Source organism: Tamandua tetradactyla, chromosome X (assembly GCF_023851605.1).
Source record: "Tamandua tetradactyla isolate mTamTet1 chromosome X, mTamTet1.pri, whole genome shotgun sequence".
Classification (NCBI taxonomy): Eukaryota; Metazoa; Chordata; class Mammalia; order Pilosa; family Myrmecophagidae; genus Tamandua; species Tamandua tetradactyla.
In genome coordinates this window covers 102,245,076-102,268,619 of record NC_135353.1, presented here as the reverse complement: position 1 = coordinate 102,268,619, position 23,544 = coordinate 102,245,076, and the positions used below count along the sequence as shown (strand labels likewise).

The 23,544-nt window shown below is 36.8% G+C and overlaps 1 protein-coding gene across 1 annotated transcript in view; it reads left to right on the top strand.

Annotated features, from left to right (window-relative positions):
- The window catches only part of LOC143671513 (ectodysplasin-A-like), a 474,212-nt gene extending 452,800 nt beyond the window's left edge, over positions 1 to 21,412 (top strand). The window contains exon 2 of the mRNA XM_077146708.1: positions 19,648 to 21,412. Within this exon, the coding sequence (XP_077002823.1) occupies positions 19,648 to 19,821 (174 nt within the window). The 3' untranslated portion in view covers positions 19,822 to 21,412. The remainder of the gene's footprint in view (positions 1 to 19,647) is intronic.
- Positions 21,413 to 23,544: the final 2,132 nt, after the last annotated feature.

Here is a 23,544-nt window from a genome sequence, read left to right as displayed (position 1 = left end):
CTTGAAGACCATTGTATAACTATATAGCTTTTACAGTGTGACCATGTGATTATGAAAACCTTGTTGCTGACACTCCTTTAACCAGTATATACATAGATGAGTCAAAAAATAAGGACAAAATGCAAATATACCATAGGGGACAAGGGGTTTGAATGTTTTGGGTGTTCATTTTTTTATTCTTATATTTTGGGGAGGCTTTAGTAAAGAAATTTACTATTTACTATGCACAATTATATCATGACACTGTGAATCACTGATTCGGATGTGAATATATACACTTCGGATGATTATATGGTACGTGAATATATAACAATAAAATTGTATAAAAAACTGGCTTTATATGCAGATGTGATCATCTATGTAGAAAGTCATAAAGAATGTACAAAAAAGCTAGTAGAACAAGTAAGTGAATGTAGCAACTTCACAAGACACAGGATCACTATTTAAAAATTAAAAATCAATTGTATTTCTATGTACTAGCAACAAGCAATCAGAAATTGAAAAGTTATCAAGTATAATTTCAATAGTATTGAAAATATAGAATATGAATTATTGTTGTCAGTTTTCCCCAACTTGATCTATAGAGTCAATACAATCCTGATAAAAATCCCAGAGGGGTTTTTTTAATGTTTTTTTATTGTGAAATATAACATATACAAAAAAGGAAAATCAATAATTTTCAAAGTACACTCCAACAAGCAGCTACAGAACAGATTTCATCATTTGGTACATATTACCATTCCACAGTTCAGGTTTTTCATTCTAGCTGCTCCCAAACACTGGAGGCTAAAAGAAATATCAATATAGTGATTCAGCAGTCATACTCATTTGCTAAATCCTATCTACTCTGCTATAACTCCTCCCTCTCCTTTGATCCTTCTCCCATTCTATAACTTCTTCATGCCGAAAAGAGGTGTTGATAGTGTAGGTAGGATTGGGGATAGAACTAGTTGATACTCTTGGAGATTCTGACCCCCCTCCCTGAGTTTCAGGGCTTATTTAGCCCAGGAACCCTCTGGAGGTAATGGGTATCAGGTAAGTAAACTTAGTGCATGAAACTTTTATAGAGTCTCATTTAGAGCCCTAGGTGTTCTTTAGGGTTAATAGGCATGACGTTGGTTGAGGTTTGGCAAACCGTGGCAATTACCAATATCTAGCTGAAGAGTAGCCTCCAGAATAGCCTCTCAACTCCATTTGAACTCTCTTAACTGCTGATATCTTATATCTTGTTTTGTTACTGTTCTTTTCCCTCTTTTGGTCCAGGTGGCATTATCAATCCTATAGTATCAGGGCCAGACTCATACCTGGGAGTTGTGTCCCATGTTGTCAGGGAGACTTTCACCCCTAAATATCGTGCCCGGGGGTGGGGTGGGGTGGGCAATGACTTTCCCTGCAGAGTTGGGCTTAGAGAGAGAGAGAGACGCCACATCTGAGCAACTAAAGAAGTTTCCTGGAAACAACTCTTAGGCATAATTATAAGTAGTCTTAGCTTCTCCACTACAAAAATAAGTTTCATAAGGACAAGCCTCAAAATCAACAGCTTGGGGAGGTTCACGGGTGGTTCAGTGGTAGAATGTTTGTCTTCCATGTGGGAAACCTGGGTTTGAATCCCAGACCATGCACACAAAAAAAATTTAAAAATCAACGGCTTGGAGCTCAGTAGGTGAACTCACTGCCCTCTCTCCTATGTGGGACATGACTCCCAGGGGTGTAAATCTCCCTGACAACATGGGACAGGACTCCTGGGATAAGCCAGGACTTGGCATCATGAGACTGATAAGCCTTCCTGACCAAAAAGGGGAAGAGGGAAATGAGGCAAAATAAAGTCTCAGTGGCTGAGAGATTTCAGAGTCCAGAGGTTATCCTGGAAGCTATTCTTATGCATTATATAGGTATCTCTTTTAAGTTTATGGTGCATTGGAGTGGCTAGAGGGAAGTACCGGAAAACTGTTGAGCTGTGTTCCAGTAGCTTTGATTCTTGAAGACGATTGTATAACTATATAGCTTTTACAATGTGACCATATGTTGTGAAAACCTTGTGTCTGATGCTCCTTTTATCTAGAGTATGGTCAGATGCGTTAAAAAAAAAAAAGAAAAATAAATAAATAATAAGGGAGGGTACGGAGTAAAAAAGAAATTGGGTAAATCGAAATACTCGTGGTCAATGAGAGGGAGAGATAAGAAGTATGGGATGTATGAGTTTTCTAATTTTTCTTTTATTTTCTTTTTCTGGAGTGATGCGTATGTTTGAAAAATGATCCTTGTGATGAGTACACAAAAATGTGATGATATTGTGAGCCACTGATTGTATACTGTGGATGGATTGTATGTGTATGAAGATTACTCTATAAAAATATTTTTTTAAAAAAGATTCAAGCAGGTACAGAGACATGAGAAACTTGAATCTAAACTGTAAGCTTGAACTTGAGGTGGTTACATAAGTGAATATCCCTGTTCTTAGGAAATGTGCATGGAAGTGTTATCTGTTCAAGGAGCATGATGTGTACAACCTACTTGCAAATATTTAGAAAATAGATGGTTATAGATAAATGATAGATAGACATGCAGATAGATTGACAGACATATGGATGGATAGATGTAATGATACAATGAATTTAGCAAAATGGTTTTAAAACTGGTGGATTTGGGTATTTCGGTTGGGGGATAGAGATATATTGGAGTTCTCTGTATGGGTTTTGTATTATTTTTGCATCTGTCACATACGTTTGAAATTATTTCAGAATACAAAGTTAAAGGAAAAAAAAAGATTTTTAGTAACCATAAGAAGTGACACAAGATGATCTGTGTCTTGAAAAGTCATTTCTAAAAGTCATGGAAATGTAGGACTGAAATGAGAACTAGAAGCCAAGGAGACCAATTGAAAGAATATTGTCTTAATGTACAAATGAGAGATGAGGAAATTTTAACAATGGAGAGTATAGGCAAATTCCTGAGACAATGCAGAAGTACATTATTTAGTTGTGTTGTGGAATCCAGAGGAAGTAATTAAAGCTTACTGAGCAGAAACTGATGCCATTCTCTTGAAAGAAGGGTTGGTTGGGCAATGAAAATATGCTTTTTGAGCTTATGAGTCTGAGGTATCTGCAGAAAGCCCAGGTTAAGGTAAATCAGTGGTACAACCGCAAATCAATGTTCAAATTTAAAATTCTGAAATGTCCAACTTTAAAAGTTCTACAAGCTTCATCTTTGGTGTACATTATTTTTTGAGTTGTGAGAATCTGAATTTAACAAAATAAAATGTCTTTACAAATAAAACAAAAACCAAAGGCTTGGCCTATTTTCTTGAGTGTCCCCTAATGTTTGGGAGAGCACCCAGGGTTTCCCAGATGGGAAAGTTCAACAGTTCCATATTTTTACCCTAGTCCTTCAAGGGACTCTACCAATACTTTTTTCTTTTAACTCCAGTCCCTCAAGGGATTCTACCACAATTTTAATTACCAGCCCACCACAGTCTGGGATGTCTCTGGGTATTACAAGACCTCATTCCCATTCTGGTCTCCATGTGTTTGGTTGTTTAAATGAGCTATCCATATAGGTTGATTTAGATTGTGTTACAGAAAATTAAGGTTCTAGATACAGTAATCCTCTCTGCCTTTGGTCTCATACAGAAGGTGAAGCTCTACCAGCAAGATTTTTGTAGTAACTGACAAGGTGATTCTAAAATTTATATGGAAAGGCAAAAATCTAGATATCCAAAACATCTTTGAAAAAGAACAAAGTTGGAGGACTTAAGCTATCTCATTTTAAGTTTTACTGGGAAGCTATAATAATCAAAACATAGTGTTCTTAATATAAAGATAAATAACAGAACAAGGAAGATAATAGTAAGTCCAGAAATATACCCACACATATACAGGCAGTCAGTTTTTTACAACGGTGTAATGGCAATTCAATGGAGAAAGGGTAGTCTTTTTAATAGAAAATGTGCTGGAACATTTGGACGTTGTTATGCTAAAAAGAAAATCCCCAACACCTCAATTAAAACCCCACACTCTAAACATAAATTAACTCAAAATGGAACCTAGATCTAAAGGTGAACTCTAAACTATCAGGCAAAGGTGTTCTAAAAATAACACCAAAAACATGATCCATAAAAGAAAAAAATTAATTAATTGGACCTCACCAAAATTAAGAACTCTGCACTTCAGAAGACACTGTTAAGACAAAAAACAAGCCACAGATTAGAAGAGAATATTTGCAAATCACACATCTGATAAACGACTTCTATCCAGAATATACAGTGAACTCTTTTTTTATATAATTTTTATTGTAGTAACCAATATAGAGCACTATATAATGAATCCTTAAAAATCAGTTATAAGAAAAAACAACTCAATTTTTAAAATGGGTGAAAGATTTGAACAAACACATCACCAAAATAGATGTATGAAAAGATTCTCAACATCATTATTGATTAAGGAAATGCAAATTAAAACCACTACACATCTATTAGAATGGCAGAAAATTAAAAAGACTGACCATACCATATTTTAATGAAAACATGGAGCAGTTGGAACTCTTGTACACTATTGGTGGAAATATAACATGGTACATTTTAAAACAATTTGTCGTTTCTTATATACTTACCGTATAACTCAGTGGTTCCACCCCGAAGTATTTCATGAAAGCATACGTCCACACAAAGACTTATACACCAATGTTCATAACTGATTTATTTTTAGAGTAACTAAAATATGGAAACCACCCATTATGTCTATCAACAAGTGAATGGATAAAGAAGCTTTGGTACATCCTTACAATGGAATACTAGTAATCAATTAAAAGGAATGAACTAGGCGGGCCGCGGTGGCTCAGCGGGCAAGAGTGCTTGCCTGCCGTGCCGGAGGACCCCGGTTCGATTCCCGGCCCCAGCCCATGTAAAAAACAAACAAACAAACAAAATATAATAAAACAAGAAAATGTTTAAAAATGTTTCCCTTTCTTCCTCCCTTCCTTCCTTCCATCCTTCCTTCCTTCTCTGTCTTTCCTTCCTTTAAAAAAAAAAAAAAAAAAAAAAAAAAGGAATGAACTACTAATACATGTTACAACATGGATGAATCTCAAAATAATTACGCTGAGTGAAATAAGCCAATCAAAGAGTATATACTGTATGATTACATTTTTATAAAATTTTAGAAAATAAAAACTAATATATAGGGAGAGAAAGCAGATCAATGATTGCCTAGGAATCCAGCAGGCATTGGAGATGGGACTGAGTGAGCAGGGATTACAAAGAAGCCTCAGGAAACTTTTGGGTGTGATGAATATCTTCGTTATTTTGATGGTGATGATGATATCACATGTGTACATATATGTCAAAACATATCATTTTACACTGAAATATGGGCAGTTTATTGTATTTATATAAAGCCATAAAAAGTAGTCTCCATGGCTGAGAATAAAACTGATTGTAACTTAATCCATAGTAAATATTAAGTTTCAGTGAGTATAAGATAAAGGACATAGGCTTATAGGCTTTGGGGGCAGAAATTGAGGGAAAGAGGTAGGTTGGATAATAGAGATAGGAGCTATGCTTAGATGGCCACTTGCTATCATTCTTTTTCAGGTGTGGGCTCTCAGAAACGAGTTAAAGTGTAATAGTTGCAAAAGAAGCTTACATTTCAAAGTTCCTGGTTGATTTTGAAATAGCCATATGATTATTTTTATATCTTACTGAAGTAATAAATGCACATGGTTTTAAAGATACGAACTATATATATATATATACACACACACACACACACACACGCATGAAGGCTTATAGAGTAAGCAACAGTTCACTGCCCCACCCCTCACTACCCCCAGGTATCAAACTCTGTGATTGTTCTAGTTTACTAGCTGCTGAAATGCGATACACCAGAAATGGAATGGCTTCTTAAAAAGGGGAATTCAATAAGTTACAAGTTTACAGTTCTAAGGCCATGAAAATGTTCCAATTAAAGCAAGTCTATTGAAATGTCCAGTCTCAGGCATCCAGGGAAATAAACCTTGATTCAAGAAGGCCGATGAAGTTCAGGGTTTCTCTCTCAAGTGAGAAAGCATATGGTGAACACATCAGGGTTTCTCTCTCATCTGGAAAGGCACATGACGAACAGGGCATCTGCTAGCTTCCTCTCTAGGCTTCCTGCTTCATGAAGCTCCCCAGGAGGTATTTCCCTTATTCATCTCCAAAAGTCACTGGCTGGTGGACTCTCTGCTTTACAGTTCTGCGTTCTGAAGCTTTCTCCAAAATACTTTTTTTTGAGGGTTCCAGTAAACTAATCAAGACCCATGTTGAATGGGTGGAGACACAGCTCCATCTAATCAAGTTTAATACCCACACTTGATTGAGTCATATCTCCATGGACATAAGCAAATTAAAGTTTTCAACTTACAGTACTGAATAGGCATTAGAAGAAACCGTTGCTCCCACAAGGTTGATTAGGATTAAAACATTGCCTTTTTAGGGTACATAAAACCTTTCAAACTGGCACAGTGATTATGGCCTTTAACTCTATTAATTATTTCTGTTTAGTTCCTCTGATGATTACTTCAATATATCCTGCTATTTCTTGATTTATCCATTTTAGATTTTATTAAATTTCTGCTATGATAAATGAGGCTTTATCTCACTTATAAACCTCTGTTCCTGATGCAGTTATCATTCTTTTTAGCTCCTCTGTTTGAGGAATATACTTAGACCTTTGTTTCTTGGGCCATGAACTATAGACAGTATCTCTTACTCTGGCTACCAACTCTTATCGTTTGTACTTTTACTTTTCACATTGCTAAGAGACATAACATTTTTGCTTTGTTTCATATCTATAATTAGGTATCCTATGCTTTTGTATTTTGGTTGTTCCTGAAAGTTGAAAATCAGTATATAATGTTTATATTATTGTGGCTTTTTAAAATTATTCCCTTTTCCACAAGGTATTGTGATAGCATTATATTTCTTATTTGTATAATTTTTTTCTTGGTTTTCTAATTGCCTTTATTTTTTCCTTGCTTTGTCTGTGACATCCATAAATTTCTCTAATTTTCTAAGGGTGGATAAAATCTTGAGCTCCTTTTCCATTTTTTTTTGCCTAGATGCTTCTCTCCCTGAGCCCTCCATCCTCTTGCCTCAATTTGGACTGATTGCTTCAAGTGTCAGCTGTGCAGGTGTCATCCTTGGAGTTACTTTTTTAAAAAACAGTTTTGTTCACACACTTTACAGTCCATCCAAAGTGTACAATCAATGGCTGTTAGTATAATCACAGAGTTGTTCATTCATCACCACAATCAATTTGAGAACATTCTCATTGCTCAAAAAGATAAAAAAAAAAAAAAAAACTATACCCCTTATTCCCTTAGTATGGACACTTAGCATTGATATAATACTATTGTTACAATTGTTGCAAGAATATTACATTATTACTGTTAACTGTTGTTCATGGTTTGCATTAGTTGTATTTTTCCTCATATACCACTTGTGTTGGTTTGTTGATTGCTGCTTGTTCTAGTTTGCTAGCTGCCAGAATGCAATATACCAGAAATAGAATGGTTTTTAAAAGGGGGAATTTAATAAGTTGCTAGTGTATAGTTCTAAGACTGAGAAAATGTCCATGGAAGTCTATAGAAATGTCCAATCAAAGGCATCCAGGGAAAGATACCTTGGTTCAAGAAAGCCGATGAAGTTCAGGGTTTCTCTCTCAAGTGGAAGAGTACATGGCGAACACAGTCAGTTTCTCTCTCATCTGGAAAGGCACATGGTGAATACTGTCAGGGTTCCTCTTTCATCTGGAAGGGCACATGGCGAACACAGCGTCATCTGCTAGCTTCTTCTCCTGGCTTCCTATTTCATGAAGCTCCCCGGGAGGCATTTTCCTTCTTCATCTCCAAAGGTTGCTGGCTGGTGGATTCTGCTTCTTGTGGCTACATCATTCTGCTCTGTTCTCTCTGAATCTCTTTCATTCTCCAAAATGTTTCCTCTTTAATAGGACTCCAGACCCACCCAAATGGGTGGAGACTTATGTTGTCACCTAATCCAGTTAAACAACCACTCATGATTAAATCACATCTCCAGGGAGATGATCCGATTACAGTTTCAAACATACAGTATTGAATAAGGATTATTCTGCCTTTATGAAATGGGATTTAGATTAAAGCATGGCTTTTCTAGGGGACATACATCCTTTCAAACCAGCACACTGCTGAAATGCAATGTACCAGAAATGGAATGGTTTTTTAAAGGGGATTTATTAAGTTACAAGTTTACAGTTCTAAGGCCATAAAAATGTCCAAATTCAGGCATCCAGAGAAAGATACATTGACTAAAAAGGGCCAATATCTGTCACATAGTAAGGCACCTGCTTACATCTGCTGGTCCTTGTTCTTGGTTCTGTTGTTTCCAGGTTCTGATGCCAGTGGTTTCCTGTCTAAGTATTTATGGGCCTTTACTTAGCTCCTCCAGGACACAACTCTGTGTTCTGGCTTGCTTAGCATCTCATGGGAAGGCACATGGTGACGTCTGCTGGGCTCTACATCTCTAAATGTCCATGTCTAGATGTCTGCTTTCTATGTCAGCACCTCAAGCATCTTCAAATGTTTGCATCTCTGTCAGCTCTGAAACAACCATGTCCCCAAGTGTCTGCATCTGAGGTTTCTCCAAAATGTTTCCCCTTTTAAAGAACTCTAGTAAATTAATCAAGACCTACCTTGCGTGGATGGAATCACATTGCCATCTAATCAAAAGGCCACACCCATAATTGGGTATGTCACATCTCCATGGTGATATTCTAATCAAAAGGTCACAACCACAATTGAGTTAGCCAATCTCCATGGAAACCATCTAATCAGAGGTTTCCACCTTACAATGCTGAATCAGGATTGAAGAGCACGGCTTTTCTGAAGTAGACAACACTTTCAAACTAGCACACCATCCTATTACTAACACCTTGCAATAGTGACATACTAGTTCCAGTTCATGTACAAACATTCTTTTATTTCTACAATTGACAACAGTCATCATTCACAACAGGGCTCACTATGTTATACAGTACCACTGTTTTATCCTCTAGCTTTCTTTCTAGTGACATACACAGCCCTAAACTTCCCCCTTTCAACCACAATCACACTCATAATTCAGTGCTGTAAATTATACTTATAGTAATTGCACTTACAGTAATGTGCTACCTTAACCTCTATTCATTTCCAAACATTTACAATCAACCTTTTAAAAAATTCTACAAATTTGAATCTATTCCCCATTTTCTACCCTTTTTCTACCTTCTGGTTACCTATACTCTAGATTTTAGTTCAAAGAGTTTGCTCATTATAATTAGTTCATATTAGTGAGACCATACAGTATTTGTCCTTTTGTGCCTGGCTTATTTCACTCAACATAAAGTCCTCAGGGTTCATCCATGTTGTCACGTTCTTGCTTTCAGAAACATATTGAAATACCTCTTCTGCTGGTTCCTGCTATAATTATTTTCATTTTGTCTTCATTTTAACAGGGTTTGGGGAGAGAGGGAAAATAGAACACTTTGGTTCATCAACCATCTTGATCCAGATGTCTATATACTTGTCATATTTTAAAGTATGTGAGAGTTTTTAGAATTTTTTTGAAAATATTTGTATTTAGGAGCAATAAGCTGTGAACTGAACACACCTACATTGTTGTTTATCCATTAGTAAAAATTAGAAGAATCATTAGGGTTAAAGTCCAGTGAAAGAGATTAGTAAATAGCAATGAAATCTAATGCTCAATTCCTCCATGGCAAAATGGCTTTAGTCCCGAAGTCTAGCAGTTAAAACAATGGATAAGCATAAAATTAACTCTAATGAATAAGGTATTTTCTGTACTTCATTTCATTTGTTTATATTTTATCCTAATTTCTTTTTGAGTGGGTAGCTCTTTTGAGATGCTTTCTTCATTCACTATCATGGTCATGAGAAGAAATCAGAAGTTTTCCTCTGAGAAAATGACATTTCCATAGAAACACACTAATGTAAATCCTAATCTGTACCCATATTGAAAAAATGTTCTCTCAGTTTTACAGCTACTGAAGCAGTCTTCATCTCCCATGATGTAGTATAGCAGGTTGTTTTGTATTTACCTAAAGGGAGGTCCAGGCCACACTTGGACTGGACACATGAGGCACTAACATCCCAAATTAACTGAGGTCAGCCTTACAATTTTGGTCTTGTCAAATTCACAATGAAATGGTCTTCCTGGTCTAAAGGTTGTCTTACCAGTCCTTTTCTGCCCTTAATGATTCTAGTTTTACAGTGTTTCAACTTCTTAACTTACATCTCATGCTCTTTATTGTTTTCCCAATCCTCAGGTTTGGGTTCCAGGCATTTATTTTTCTCTGAATCTTTGCCAATTATATCACTATTGATTAACCTCCCTGCCCCTTGCCTAATTTGCTATCTATATTTTAGATTCTCCTTTGAATTCAATCTCCTGTACCTACATCCTATCCTGGCTGACCTTTCCCTTTGAACATATCTCCTGGGATAATCTCCTAATCTCCTTGAGATGTACTTTCTATATCCACATTTCTGTGTGCAAGTATCAGTACTGGATTAATGGTGCACTGGTCATGTTCAGATACTTGTGATCATCCAACCCAATGGGTCTGTCTAGATCATTGTTTTTGCCTTTTTTTCATCATCTGAGTCTTAATTGTAACAGTTGAACTCTTGTCTACAATATATTTCAATATCAATATAAACAAAATATGACTCATCTTTCCCTAAAATCTTTCCCACTGCTTAATTTTTCTTCAATGTTTGGAACATTATTGCCCTCTCAGAGTCAAAGGCTATCTGTTTCTTAATTTGCATATTACCTGTAGCCTAATTCCCTACCCCACCCCCACCTCAAGACTTGTTCTGAATGTTGCAACTGTCTTTTGACTAGCTGCCTCAATTTTATTCTTCCTCCATACTTGATCTTGAAGGTTTTGGTCAAATATGGCTTAGAGGTAATTTATGTTGTTGAAGTCTCCATTAAGAACCAGAATGCTAATGACTGTGAAATTCTGGCAAAAGGGAAAAAAATCCTAATTTGAACTTAAATGGATTGCACAGGCAATCTCAGTTTGGTCATAATGCTGCTCTAGCCTGCATTAGTAAAACTTTGTAAAAATAGACTGTAGCATCATTATACAGTTTTCAAGAGCTTTTTTCAGAAATCAAAATTAAGAGGAGGGGCGGGCCGCGGTGGCTCAGCGGGCAAGAGTGCTTGCCTGCCATGCCGGAGGACCACGGTTCGATTCCCGGCCCCAGCCCATGTAAAAAACAAACAAACAAACAAAATATAATAAAAATAAAGATGTTTCCCTTTCTTCCTCCCTTCCTTCCTTCCATCCTTCCTTCCTTCTCTGTCTTTCTTTCCTTCCTTTCCTCCCTCTCTCTTTAAAAAAAAAAAAAAAAAAAAATTAAGAGGATATATTCAAGATAAAACGTTTTCTGAATTTAGAGCTCAGGATTGTCTGGGTTTGGTTTCCTCCCAGCTCTGCTGTAGATTCTCTAGGTCTGTACTAATTCATACACTGATTCTACTCACAACTGATAGCCTTAGTGACTTCCATATATTAGAAGTGGAACTATATGTTTTTCTCCTTATGTGCCAAAGTGCCTTTCACTTTATAAAGATGGGGAATTACAAATTAAGTAAGTAGATGCTTCCATAGGAAGGTTGTGTCATCTACTGTATATATTGTTGCCCTTCTTCTTATTCAAAGATGTCATTACTGATTTCATCCACACTCATAGGTAGCAAAGATTAAACATTCAACCAGAAGTCCTTACTACACGACATACATACAGATGCTTTTTTATTTGTAACTACTGCTGTTTTTGTGGAGCCTGTCACTGTCTGTATTTCTATGTTAGCCTTGTGGTCAACTGAAAGCCTTTGCTCAAAAAGAGTTCCCAAATTCCAGATTGTTGCATTCCAAGCCAGTCCCTATTGCTGTTTTGCTTAGAAGCCCACAGCTATGCCATGTTATTTGAAGCTGTGCTTCAGTGCGTCCTTCAGAGTGTTTCTTATGTCACCTCGGTTTGTGGTTATGCCATAAAACTCACCATACCAAAAATGACTGGGTATCCTTCTGCCATTGCATTTCTTCTCTGCACATGTCAGCAATGAGCATTGCTTCAATGCGGGTAGACCAGCTGACTTCCAAAACCTCAGTAGTGGTGGTCCTCTTGCCATTTCACATTAAGCTTATTTCTGACTCTGGCAATAAAACAGTTCAATGAGGTATATGTGACATCTGTGGTAGGTATGAATTTCAAAGTCATACAAAACTGGACACAACTTGTGTTGTCTATTCGATGAGGATCAACTTGTAATTCACTAAGCTTTTTTTTCCAACTCTGTTTTGGATGTTTGGAATAGAGGTTAATCTAGGACACAGAAAATAAGAGCAGGAGTCCATTTTACCCCTTTTGATTTGGAAGTTGTATTTTTAATAATTCCCCTTTACCTTTGATGTTCATTTTAAACAGATTTCATGTCCAGAGGACAAGTCTACACAGGTTATGAATCCACAAATATCCCTCCTACCCTTAAGGAAATAACTGCTTACTGAGGGAAGAAAAATTCATATGAGACAGATAAAGCATTATTTGATAAATATTAGGTCATCATACAACCATAAATGGGAGGAGAGGAAAACCAGAGATTGAGCTGATATGGAGTACAGTTTTACACCAATGCCACACTATGGTATTCTACCTAAAGAAAGAAACTGTTCTTTTGCTTTTGCTTTAGACTTCTAGTCACTTACATTGTTAGGCAGTGATTGTTAAATCAGACTGTATAGAAAGCAGGATTCGGTGACTGCTTTTAACTCTATGTGATGAAAAATGTTGATTGTGTTTAGCTTCACGTTTTACTATATAATTTCAATCATCTTCAGACTTATCTACAATGGGGAATGGTAATCCCTCGTGCTTAACCAGAGATGTTCCCAGTGCCAACTTCCTTTGGCACTTGGGCTGATTGCTGCCACTAACTCCCACCCTGCTGGTAGTAGTTCCTATGGGAGGCTGTGATCAATGTCGAGTGTTCTTGTTTACTTGCTCTCAAGAGTTGGCACACACCATTCAGAAACGAGCACATACTGTGCTTCCCTTCTTGTCACACGACTTTTGAAAGCTTACTGCCTCCTCTTTTGTAGTGCTCTCATTGCACTACAATGCAACTTGGGATTATTTGCATGTTGTTTGTCTGTGTATGTTAAAGTCCATATGTATGTCTCCATATCGTATGGACTCGATGTTTGTTCAGCAGACAACAATGCCTTGAATAACCATCTCCTTTTGTTGATAATCAGAGCATGGTGAGGTAAAGATTCTTACAGGACTGGAGGTGTGTTTAAAGGCAGCTTCTTCTGTATTTATTTTATGTCCATAACATCCAGCAAGCTAGTTTTGGCAACCTTCTTCACTGATTGGTACTCAGATGCTCACATATTGCTATGGTTTTCTTGAACATCTTTGAGGTTTGCTGAACATCTCAGGGCATAAATGCTTTTATTTTACTTGAATATTCTAGCTGGTCACTGATGGGTGGTGGTGGTGGTGATGGCAGAGGTTGCACTAAGAAAAGTAGACTATTTAAGAATATTCAAATAGAAATCTTCTTAAAAATAGGTAATTTTTAAAGAAAGTATGGTAAGTACCTGCCTCCTCTTGAGAGAGATGAAATACCGAAGTTGTTAAGCAAATTAACTCTATAAACAGATGACAGAAGAAAAGATGAGCCACTATCTATGTAAGAGCTCTATTTTTACCAGGGCAAAAAGAGAATTTACCTATTTCAGTCTATTGATAAAAGAACCAATTGAGAGATGAACAATATATACAGCCACTTCTCAAAATGTAATTGAAAGACTTCCTGCATCAGAATCCCCTAGCAAGCCAGTTTAGAAGTCAGGTTCTAGAGCCGCATCTCAGGCCTACTCAATCTAAGTTTTGGGTGTGGGCAGCCTGGAATTGTGCATTTTTAACACTCATGCCTAGTGATTCCAATGCATGCTAAAGTGTGATAACCACTGACTTTTAGGAGTCTCTCACTCTTTGGATCCCTTTGATTTTATTGGTGCCAGTAGTATATTGAGTCGTTAGTCTACTTCTATGTGGATACTCTCAAGAAATGAGGTCCACTGAAGGGATACAGACTGTGCAACAGGACTAGATACAAAAACTCAAAAATGGACAGCACAATAATACCTAATTGTAAAGTAATCATGTTAAAACACTGAATGAAGCTGCATCTGAGCTATAGGTTTTTGTTTTGTTTTGTTTTGTTTTGTTTTTACTATTATTACTTTTATTTTTTTCTCTATATTAACATTCTATATCTTTTTCGGTTGTGTTGCTAGTTCTTCTAAACCGATGCAAATGTACTAAGAAACGATGATCATGCATCTATATGATGATGTTAAGAATTACTGATTGCATATGTAGAATGGTATGATTTCTAAATGTTGGGTTAATTTCTTTTTTTCCATTAATTAAAAAAAAAAAAGAGAAGGGGTAATTGGAGCTGAAGGGATACAAACTGTGCAACAGGACTGGATATAAAAACTCAGAAATGGACAGCACAATACTACCTAATTGTAATGCAATTATGTTAAAACATTGAATGAAGCTGCATGTGAGGTATAGTTTTTTTTTTTTTTCCTCTCTATTATGGTTTTAATTCTTATTCTGTTGTCTTTTTATTTCTTTTTCTAAATCGATGCAAATGTACCAAGAAATGATGAATATGCAACTATGTGATGATATTAAGAATTACTGATTGTACATGTAGAATGGAATGATTTCTAAATGTTTTGTTAATTTTTTTAATTAATAAAAAAAAAAAAGAAATGAGGTCCAGTTAGAGCCAAATAATATCCTCGCTTTAAGAAATGGATTGGTAATAGTCTGATAATTTGTTTCAGTAGACAGATATTTATTAGAGGCCTGCTATGTGCCAGAAACAGAACTAGGCACTAGGTATACAAAAATGAATAACATATGGAGCCTACCCTCAAGAGGCTTATGATTAATTTCCTGTGAATCATCTAGCACAATCAAGTACATGAACTATGTAATATGAAATGAATTAATTTTATTCTGTCATGCTTTAAAAGAACCCAATAAATTTGTAGGTATACATATTAGAAAACAAGTCTATTTGTAGTAGTATCTGGAGAATCACTAGCTATAATGGATGTATCCTTCATGTCTCACTGTTAATGAATTGTTTGCAGGTGAGATCCCTGTAATCTGCAGGTGCTGTTTACTATGTAATTTTATCATAGGAAACAAGGGTGTAATTAGTTAATAAAGTGTAAAGAATTAGATTTTTCCCCCTTGAGCAAAATGCCTGGCTTTGGCTAACATTCCTGATACCTACTCTATTGTGCAATAGGAAAGCAATATTCTAAGAAAGAAGTCTTTGTTCATATTCTGCATCTTGCCTCTGGAGGTGGTGCTAATGAATGCAAAACTCAAGCTAGAGTTCCAGCCTTTTTGTTTGAGCAGCCACTGATTTTGTCTTCACCATTATACTATACAAAGAATAGTTTTCCTCCTACCTCTAATTGAGATTCAAATGAGGGTGCTGTGAATAGGGATTTTCTTTCACTTTAAGCAGTGTTCTGTGTTGTTTTCCTCTATTTTTTTCATGTGAAAATAAAAACCATGTTCAAAGAATTTTCATATACAGGCAGTCTCCTTCTGATGAATACTTATGAAGGTCCCATTCTGATCAATGACCTCTCGAGGGATTTTCAATTACTCCTGCTACTTATGGAGCTGAGTTGTTTCTGCTGTATTCAGAAATTTGCTTCTCTCACAGCCTTCCTCCTGTGGGAACTTATATCAGACCCTTTGAAACAGTGAGCAACTTAATATGCAAGCAACTTCTACTGCCATCACCAGGACATCAGAAGGTGCTTAATGGAGTTCCTACCAAAGCACCCGAAGGAGCTAAGCCCATGAGGAAACATAAACAGTATGAGGGAAATTCTGGAATTACAGTGGTGATGGTGGGGAGGTTCTTCTTTTGGATTTCAGGATCCCATTCCCCTAGAAATAGCATTATATTGTAATAACCTACACATATAGAGCTTAGTTACCTGACAAATTCACCTATCCAGACCACAGTCATGTAAATGAAGTGAAATCTTATAGGTTGACAAACATAAGAGATGAAAAAGCCCCAGAGAGAAATTTATGAACTCTAAAACCAGCCACAATGAAATGCGGCTTCACATCCACCAGAATGTTCAAAGTTAAAAAATACTGACAATACCACATGTTGGTAAAGATACAGAGCCACTTGAACTCTTTCATTTGTTGCAGGTGGGAATATGAAATGGTACAGTCTTTCTGGAAACAGTTTCGCAGTTTCGTACAACATATACATACAGTATAATCCAGCAATTCTACTTATACATGAATGTTTATATCAACTTTATTCACAATAGCCCCAAATGTCCATCAATAGATGGATGCATTAAAAAATTTGTGGTAGAGCCACACAACTAAATACTACTCAGCAATAAAAAGGAGTGAACTACTGATACATGTTACAACATGGATGAATCTCACTGACTTTATGTTGAATTTAAAAAGCTACATAAAACACATATATGATTCCATTTATGTGGAATTCTAGTATAGGGAAAACTAATCTATGGTGATAGAAGTAATAACAGTGGTTTTCTCTAGGGGACTAGAGAATGACTGGATGTTGCATGAAGGAAAATACTGGGCTGATAGAATTGTCCTATGTCTTGATTAAATTAGTGGTTACAAAGGTATGTACAATTGTCAAAATTCTTCAAACTGCTTAAAATATTTGTACTTTATTGTAGGTAAATTATATCTCAAATTGTTTATAAGGTACAGACATTTTTAAGGGTAAAAAATTTTTCAGAGGATCTCCCTGTTGCAGAATGAAGTCTAAATTCCTTAACATGATATAGCCCTTGTTTAACATCCCTTGGTTCATTTCTCACCATTCCTTTCTACCTCCTACCACTTATTGTAAACTACTTGCATCTCTAAAAACTGCCATTCTCTTTTTCCTCTGAACCTTTAAACATAATGCTCCCTCTCCCTGGAATGCCTTTTCCATTTTCCATTCATTGCTAGATCCTAGACATCCTTCAGGATGCACAGAGGTAGTACCTCCTCCAAGAAACCTTGCCCACTCAGAGATTGTATTAGGTACCTTTCCTCTTGGTTCCAGACAACATCCTTCTTCTCTCTAACAAAGCATTTATTACTTTGTAATATACCAGTAATTTTAAAAATCATAGTGGACTGGAGCCATTGAATGTACAGGCAAATAGTTTTCCACATGTTCAGTAAGCTTTGAGTTAAGTCATATATTGTAGATTAATTTCTATTCAAAATAACTGAAGTAAATTTCAGCACTTAAAGTTACAAAGGAAACTTTTCCATCAATGACTTGTTCTCCTAGAGTTACAGATGATTGAGATTTTATTGTAAACAGCAGTTTGGTTTTAGAGTACTATCAGTACTGGAGCTTATTTATATTGAGTTAAATAATCTTCTGTGGGCTTGTCTGGAAATGTACCCAGTCTTCATTATGTTGATTCCATGCAAAAATGCATTTTACATTCCATTCAAGTGACTCAAAAATAATGTTCAGCTGAATCATGTGAAATTGCTGTTATTCAACCATGTTTGACAATATATAGTTCAACTTAAATAAGTTTTGGAATACACTTTATTGGCAAGTTGGGGATTATCTGTACATTCATTTATTAATTTTATATTTAATATATGAATGTACTAAGTATCCTGCAATTTGCTAATCTTGCATATTAAGGCCTTTGGGTATAATAGTTCCATGCAAATGGGTAAATCATAAGATTTTGAGAAAAGTTTGTGAAGAATGTTAGGGCTTTTAGGTTCTATCCATTTTTTCCCAATTGAACAGAGATGCAGGAGACGGTGATACATGCAGACTCTAGAATTATTTTTTTTAACTGACCCTAGGATAAAAATGCATGAATTCAATTATTCTTCTTTCTTAAACCCCAAACTATCTAACCAGTCCATTTTGCAACTTAGTTTTAATAATCATAGTAATATCTAACATTTATTGAACACATACTATCTGCTGGGTACTGTGCTAATCCTACAACTACTCTATGAACAAAGCACTATTATTATCCCTATTTACAGATGAGAAAATGAAAGCTTAAGTAACTTGGCCAGGGTTAAACAGCTAGTAAGTGGCAGAGTCAGGATAAGAATCACTTTTTGGGGGTGGAGTGGGGTAAGGGGCAGTGCATGGGTCAGTAACCAAACCCAGGTCTCCCGTATGACAGGCAAACATTCTACCACTGAACCACCCATGCACCCTTAGAATCACATTTAATCCTACTATACTGTCTGCTGTTTACCTCAAGCACATTTTTTACCACAATGGAGTACTCATGCTGGGAACTTATGATGCAATTCAGCAAGTATATGGTTAAGCTATGGTTATCATTGATGAAATCAGGCTCATTCACATATGAAACATTAATATCTTATTGCATTTTTATGAGAAAGCATCATAAGACCCCAGAGGACCAAGTATCAAAATTAATCTTTGTGTTAGTTAGATTCAGTTGTCAACTTGGCCAGGTGAGCATACCTAGTCTTGTTGCTGCGGACATAAGCCAACCGTACATGAACCTCATCTGTTGCCAATTACATCTGCAGTCAGCTAGGAGGCGTGTCTGCTGCAACGAGTGATGTTTGACTTAATTGGCTGGTGCTTAAATGAGAGATTGCAATGTAGCACTGCTAGCAGCTCAGCATTCCTCATCTCAGCACTCGCAGCTCAGCCCAGGCCTTTGGAGATGCAGAAAGAAGTCACCCCGGGGAAAGTTGTTGGAACCCAGGGGCCTGGAGAGAAGACCAGCAGAGACCATCCTGTGCCTTCCACGTAAGAAAGAACCTCAGTGGAAAGTTAGCTGCCTTTCCTCTGAAGAACCAACAAAATAAATCCCCTTTTATTAAAAGCCAATCTGTCTCTGGTGTGTTGCATTCTGGCAGCTAGCAAACTAGAACAATCTTATAGAGACAACAAGTGCTATAGGAGTGTAGAGAAAAGAGAGAATAATTTTGGGCTTTTTCATTAACTAGGAGAAGAGAGGTGATACAAATGTTACCTCAGTATTAGATACACAGAATACTAAGAACAAACCAAAATTATAGCATAGATAGGAATATAACAAAAGCATGGATGTATAATAATGAAGTCCAAGAGGGAGTAACAAACTAAAGTCTAATTCTAGGTTAGCATCATTAGTATGTGAGGGAAGTTCAAAATCAGTGGCTGGACTCTCTGAACCCAAGAAATACATGGAGAAATGGGACTTGAAGAAGGACTCTATTCAGTGCAAAGGGAGGGGTTTCAGAGAAGAACCAAGATCCTATACCTATATGACTGTAATAATAATATATCAAATATAAAAGGATTGGTACATTGGAGGGGAAGATGGGCTCAGGTTTTAGAAACATTGGATTTAAGGTAAAAGTAGAGTGTCTACAGAAAACTAGTTTTTTTTGTTGGCATGGCTAATTGGGGTCAAACTTTGTCTCATCTACTTGTTATCTTTATAGATGGCTGTACTGAATTTCTTCTTTCCTGAAGAAAAGCCATACTCTGAAGAGGAAAGTAGACATGTTCGCCGCAATAAAAGAAGCAAAAGCGGTGAAGGAGCAGATGGTGAGTCTATTCAGATGATTCTTCCTTTATTACTTCTCGCTTATCTGTTACTCAGAGTACACTCCTAAGAACTCCCTTCCCGAGACTGCTTTATCATGTCATATATTGTCAACAGACCCACAGTTATGGAATTTTTCTTTTTGGATACCAATCAATTTTTTGGCATAGAACTACTATAAGAATCCTACATCCTCTAACCTCATATACCTTCAGTCCTTGGTATGTCTGAGAGCCCATGGTAGCACTTGTATCTCAAGATCATCCTGTGAATGGATCTCATCTCTCTTGGGACATCCCATATCTACTAAAGCCACCAAGAATATTCAGTCCCATTCTTCAAAATGATATATTGCTGTGCCATGTTGACACTTACTTGGTATCTAATGATAATAATATCAATGTGGATATCAGGTAGTTTGCCCAAATCTGAGCTGGAGCTTCTAGAACTAGTTTGTAAGTTTCTTTGGGGCAGGGATTCATTCTTCTTTGTATAACCCCAGAATCTAGCCTAATTTCTGTCATATTGTTGATGTTTTAAATTTAAACTGATGATACCAATTGACCCTTCAGCTAGGCTGTGATGTGCCAATGGAAACTATCCCTATTGAGGGTAAAACAGATTTGAGTTAACCAGCAATACAGTCTGTGGGCTGTAACAAAGTGTTGAGCAAGCTACTGGGCATGGCCTTTGAATTGCTCTAATATTTCAACATTGCCACATCAATTGACAGAATGCTATTTCTTTGGCACAATAGCTTGTAGAATGCACAGTTGCATAGGCTGATGCAATACCATAAGGATTCAAAGACAGCTTGTCTCTGACTACATCTGCCAATGATATGTGTCTGTGGGTTACAAAATAAATATGATTTTATAAAGAGGAAAATGAGATTTTTAAGTGGACATTTGTTAATGTGAATGTAGGTCAATGAGGGAAGCAGTTCCAGAAAGCCTGAGCTATTGAAGAGATGTGGCTAGGACTTTGTCAGTTGGGGCAAAAAGAAGTAGAGCTGGATAAAGTCTGAAAAAGAACTCAGAACAAGGACCCTGTAATAAAAAAGTAGAGTCAGGACAATAAAACAGGGGTGGCTTTCCAGTCAATGGAGGTGGAAGCAGCGTTGAGTCTTTGAATGGAGAACTGGATCAGTGGGACCATTCTCTAGAGCAAATACTTTGCTTACAATTGATGATCAAATCCAAGCCTAGAATAGGTAGACCATTGAGTAGAAGGCATCTGTTATTCACATACTACTTACAGTCAGATTCCTGGAAGATTTCTTCCTGTGTAGATGTTGAGAGCTGAAATTCATGGTCTCTTTCCTCACCTAATCACCTCACCCTCTGACATGTTTCTCTCTACTTTTGGTTCTTCCCCTGAGGATGCTCCCAAAACTGTCAAACCTTTCATAATCCCTGGTTGCTGAGGAGAGGGGTGGTAAAAATAATGATACCTTCTTTAGTCAGCATAGTCTGTCCTTCCTCTCCAAATGGGAAGTATATTGTCTTCTAGGGTTTACCTCTTCATCTAGTCTCCCAAGTTTTCTTTTAAAGAAGGCAACTTCCTCCTCTCCCCCCACCCCAAACCAACATCTCTGCTACTGATATTCTTAGAGTGTTAATTCTGTCTTGATACAAAGCACTTTTTCTCTCTGGTCAAGGCCAAATTCTCTCCTATTAATTCTTAGCACTTATGTATTTGCTTCCTGGCCTGCTAATTTTCAAGACTCTGTGCCAATGCCAAGTTTCTCATTCAATCCCAGGTATTTTTCTTTAATCAGTACAGCAAGAGGAATCCAATCCTTAGAATCAAGGTATAGAATGGCTGGGAATCCATGGATTTGATTCAATTTATAGCCTTTCACCTGTAAGGTTATAAAACACTTCTCTAAATGTGGTGGGTGCTACAATGAGTTTAAAGACTGATGAAGCAATCCAAATCTCCTTTTCTTTTGAACCATTCCTATTGCTCTGCTGAGTTTATGCTATGTTCATTAAATGCATTAATCAAATATTTACTGAGTAAATATAGCAGTGTATATAATATTAGAAGGAAAGCACCATAAGGATGTTGGCATTTGTCAGTTTTGTTTACTTTTAGACCCTGCTGCCTGGAAAAGGACCTAGCACAAAGTAGGTCCTCAATAAATATTTCTTGTTCCCCTCAAGGAGCTTAACTTTCAGTATAGAAAGACAGAAAATAAACAAAATTGGTGGCTATAAATGTTGCAAAGAATAATATAGCAGGGAGAGAGAGAAAGAGAGAGAGAGATGGAATATGTAAGGTGTTCAAGGAAGCCTTCTCTGATAAGGGGTATATGCAAAGAGACCTAAATGAAATGAAAGTGTGATCCATGTAAGTATTGGGAGAAGAAGAAATTGTTAAATGTGAAGACTCTGAAACAGAAAACTGCTTGGTATGTTCCAGAATGGTCAGGGTGGCTGCAAATAGAGTGAGAAAGAAGAAGTGGAAAAGAGATGAGATCAGAGAGCATGATCCAGTCCAGACCCTTAGTAGACCAAGGTGAGGACTGTGGTTTCACTCTGAGTGACATGGAGAGCTATTGGAGGATTGAGAGGAGAGGAGTCACAGGATCTGACTTATGTTTCAGCAGGATCCCTCTGGCTACTTACTGTATTGACAGAAGCAGGGAGACCAGTTAGGAGAATGTTAAAATAATCCAAACAAGAGATGATAGTGGTTTAAACTAGGCCATAGCCAGTATGGATAATGAGAAGTTGTCAGATTCTAGATAGATTTTGAAGGAATAGCCAACAGGATTTTCTGATTGATTAGATAAGGTATATGAGAGGCAGAGAGGAAGTCAACAATGAACCCACAGTTCTGGATTTAAGGAACCAAATGAATAGAATTGCCATTTTCTGAGATGGGGAGAACTGGGGAAGAGCAGTATAGAGGGGTGGAGGGAAGGAATCAAGAATTTGATTGTTAAATATGAAATTTGAGGTGTCTATTAGACAACAAAGTGGATATGTTAAAGAGGCATCTGGATACATGCCTGCACCATACATCACTGTGTATCAAGACAATGAGCCAACTGTTCTGTACAAATAAAGGACTTCTCATTGAAGAAGTGAGTCAGTCTTTAAATTGTTCTGAAAAGAACAAGAGATAGCATGGGATAGGTAGATCAGAATAGGGTGAATTAAGGCCAAGAGGTAAAAACATCTATCAGGTGTTGATTCTAAATCTACAAGTTATTTGATATAATACAAATTTAGCTCTGCAGTTCAATTTCGCATTACAAGTGTCAAAGAAAAAGTCATTTTCCTTGAATAGTTAAGAACATAACTGAGATTTCTGGAAGAAAATATTTTTTCAAAGGTCAAAAATAGAGACAAGTTTAAAAGGGAGCCCAAAAGTCAGTTTAGTTCCTTGTAAAATGTTTCCAATCTGTTGCTATCCTTTAATTTCACATCCATTCCCCAAATTTATTTTTATTGTTCTTTAACAAGTATTATAGGCACTATTAGAAGGAGTGCAAAGATATATTAGGCCCTCAGGGAAGCTTACAGTTTGAGGGATGAAGCAGATATATTTGTAGGCAACAGGTAAAAATGAAATCAAGGTAGGGTGATGAAAGTGTTGACTGTGAGTCCTGGAGTCTTACCTAACTCTGCAGCAGTACACAGGCGATACTCAAAACTTTGTGAAATGAGTGACTGAACAAATAGGGGGAAACATCTAGATTTTCTTCCTAGGAACTAAACATATTAAGTTTGATGAGCTCCACTAATTCTTATGGGAGAAAAAAATTTACAAATTGACATGA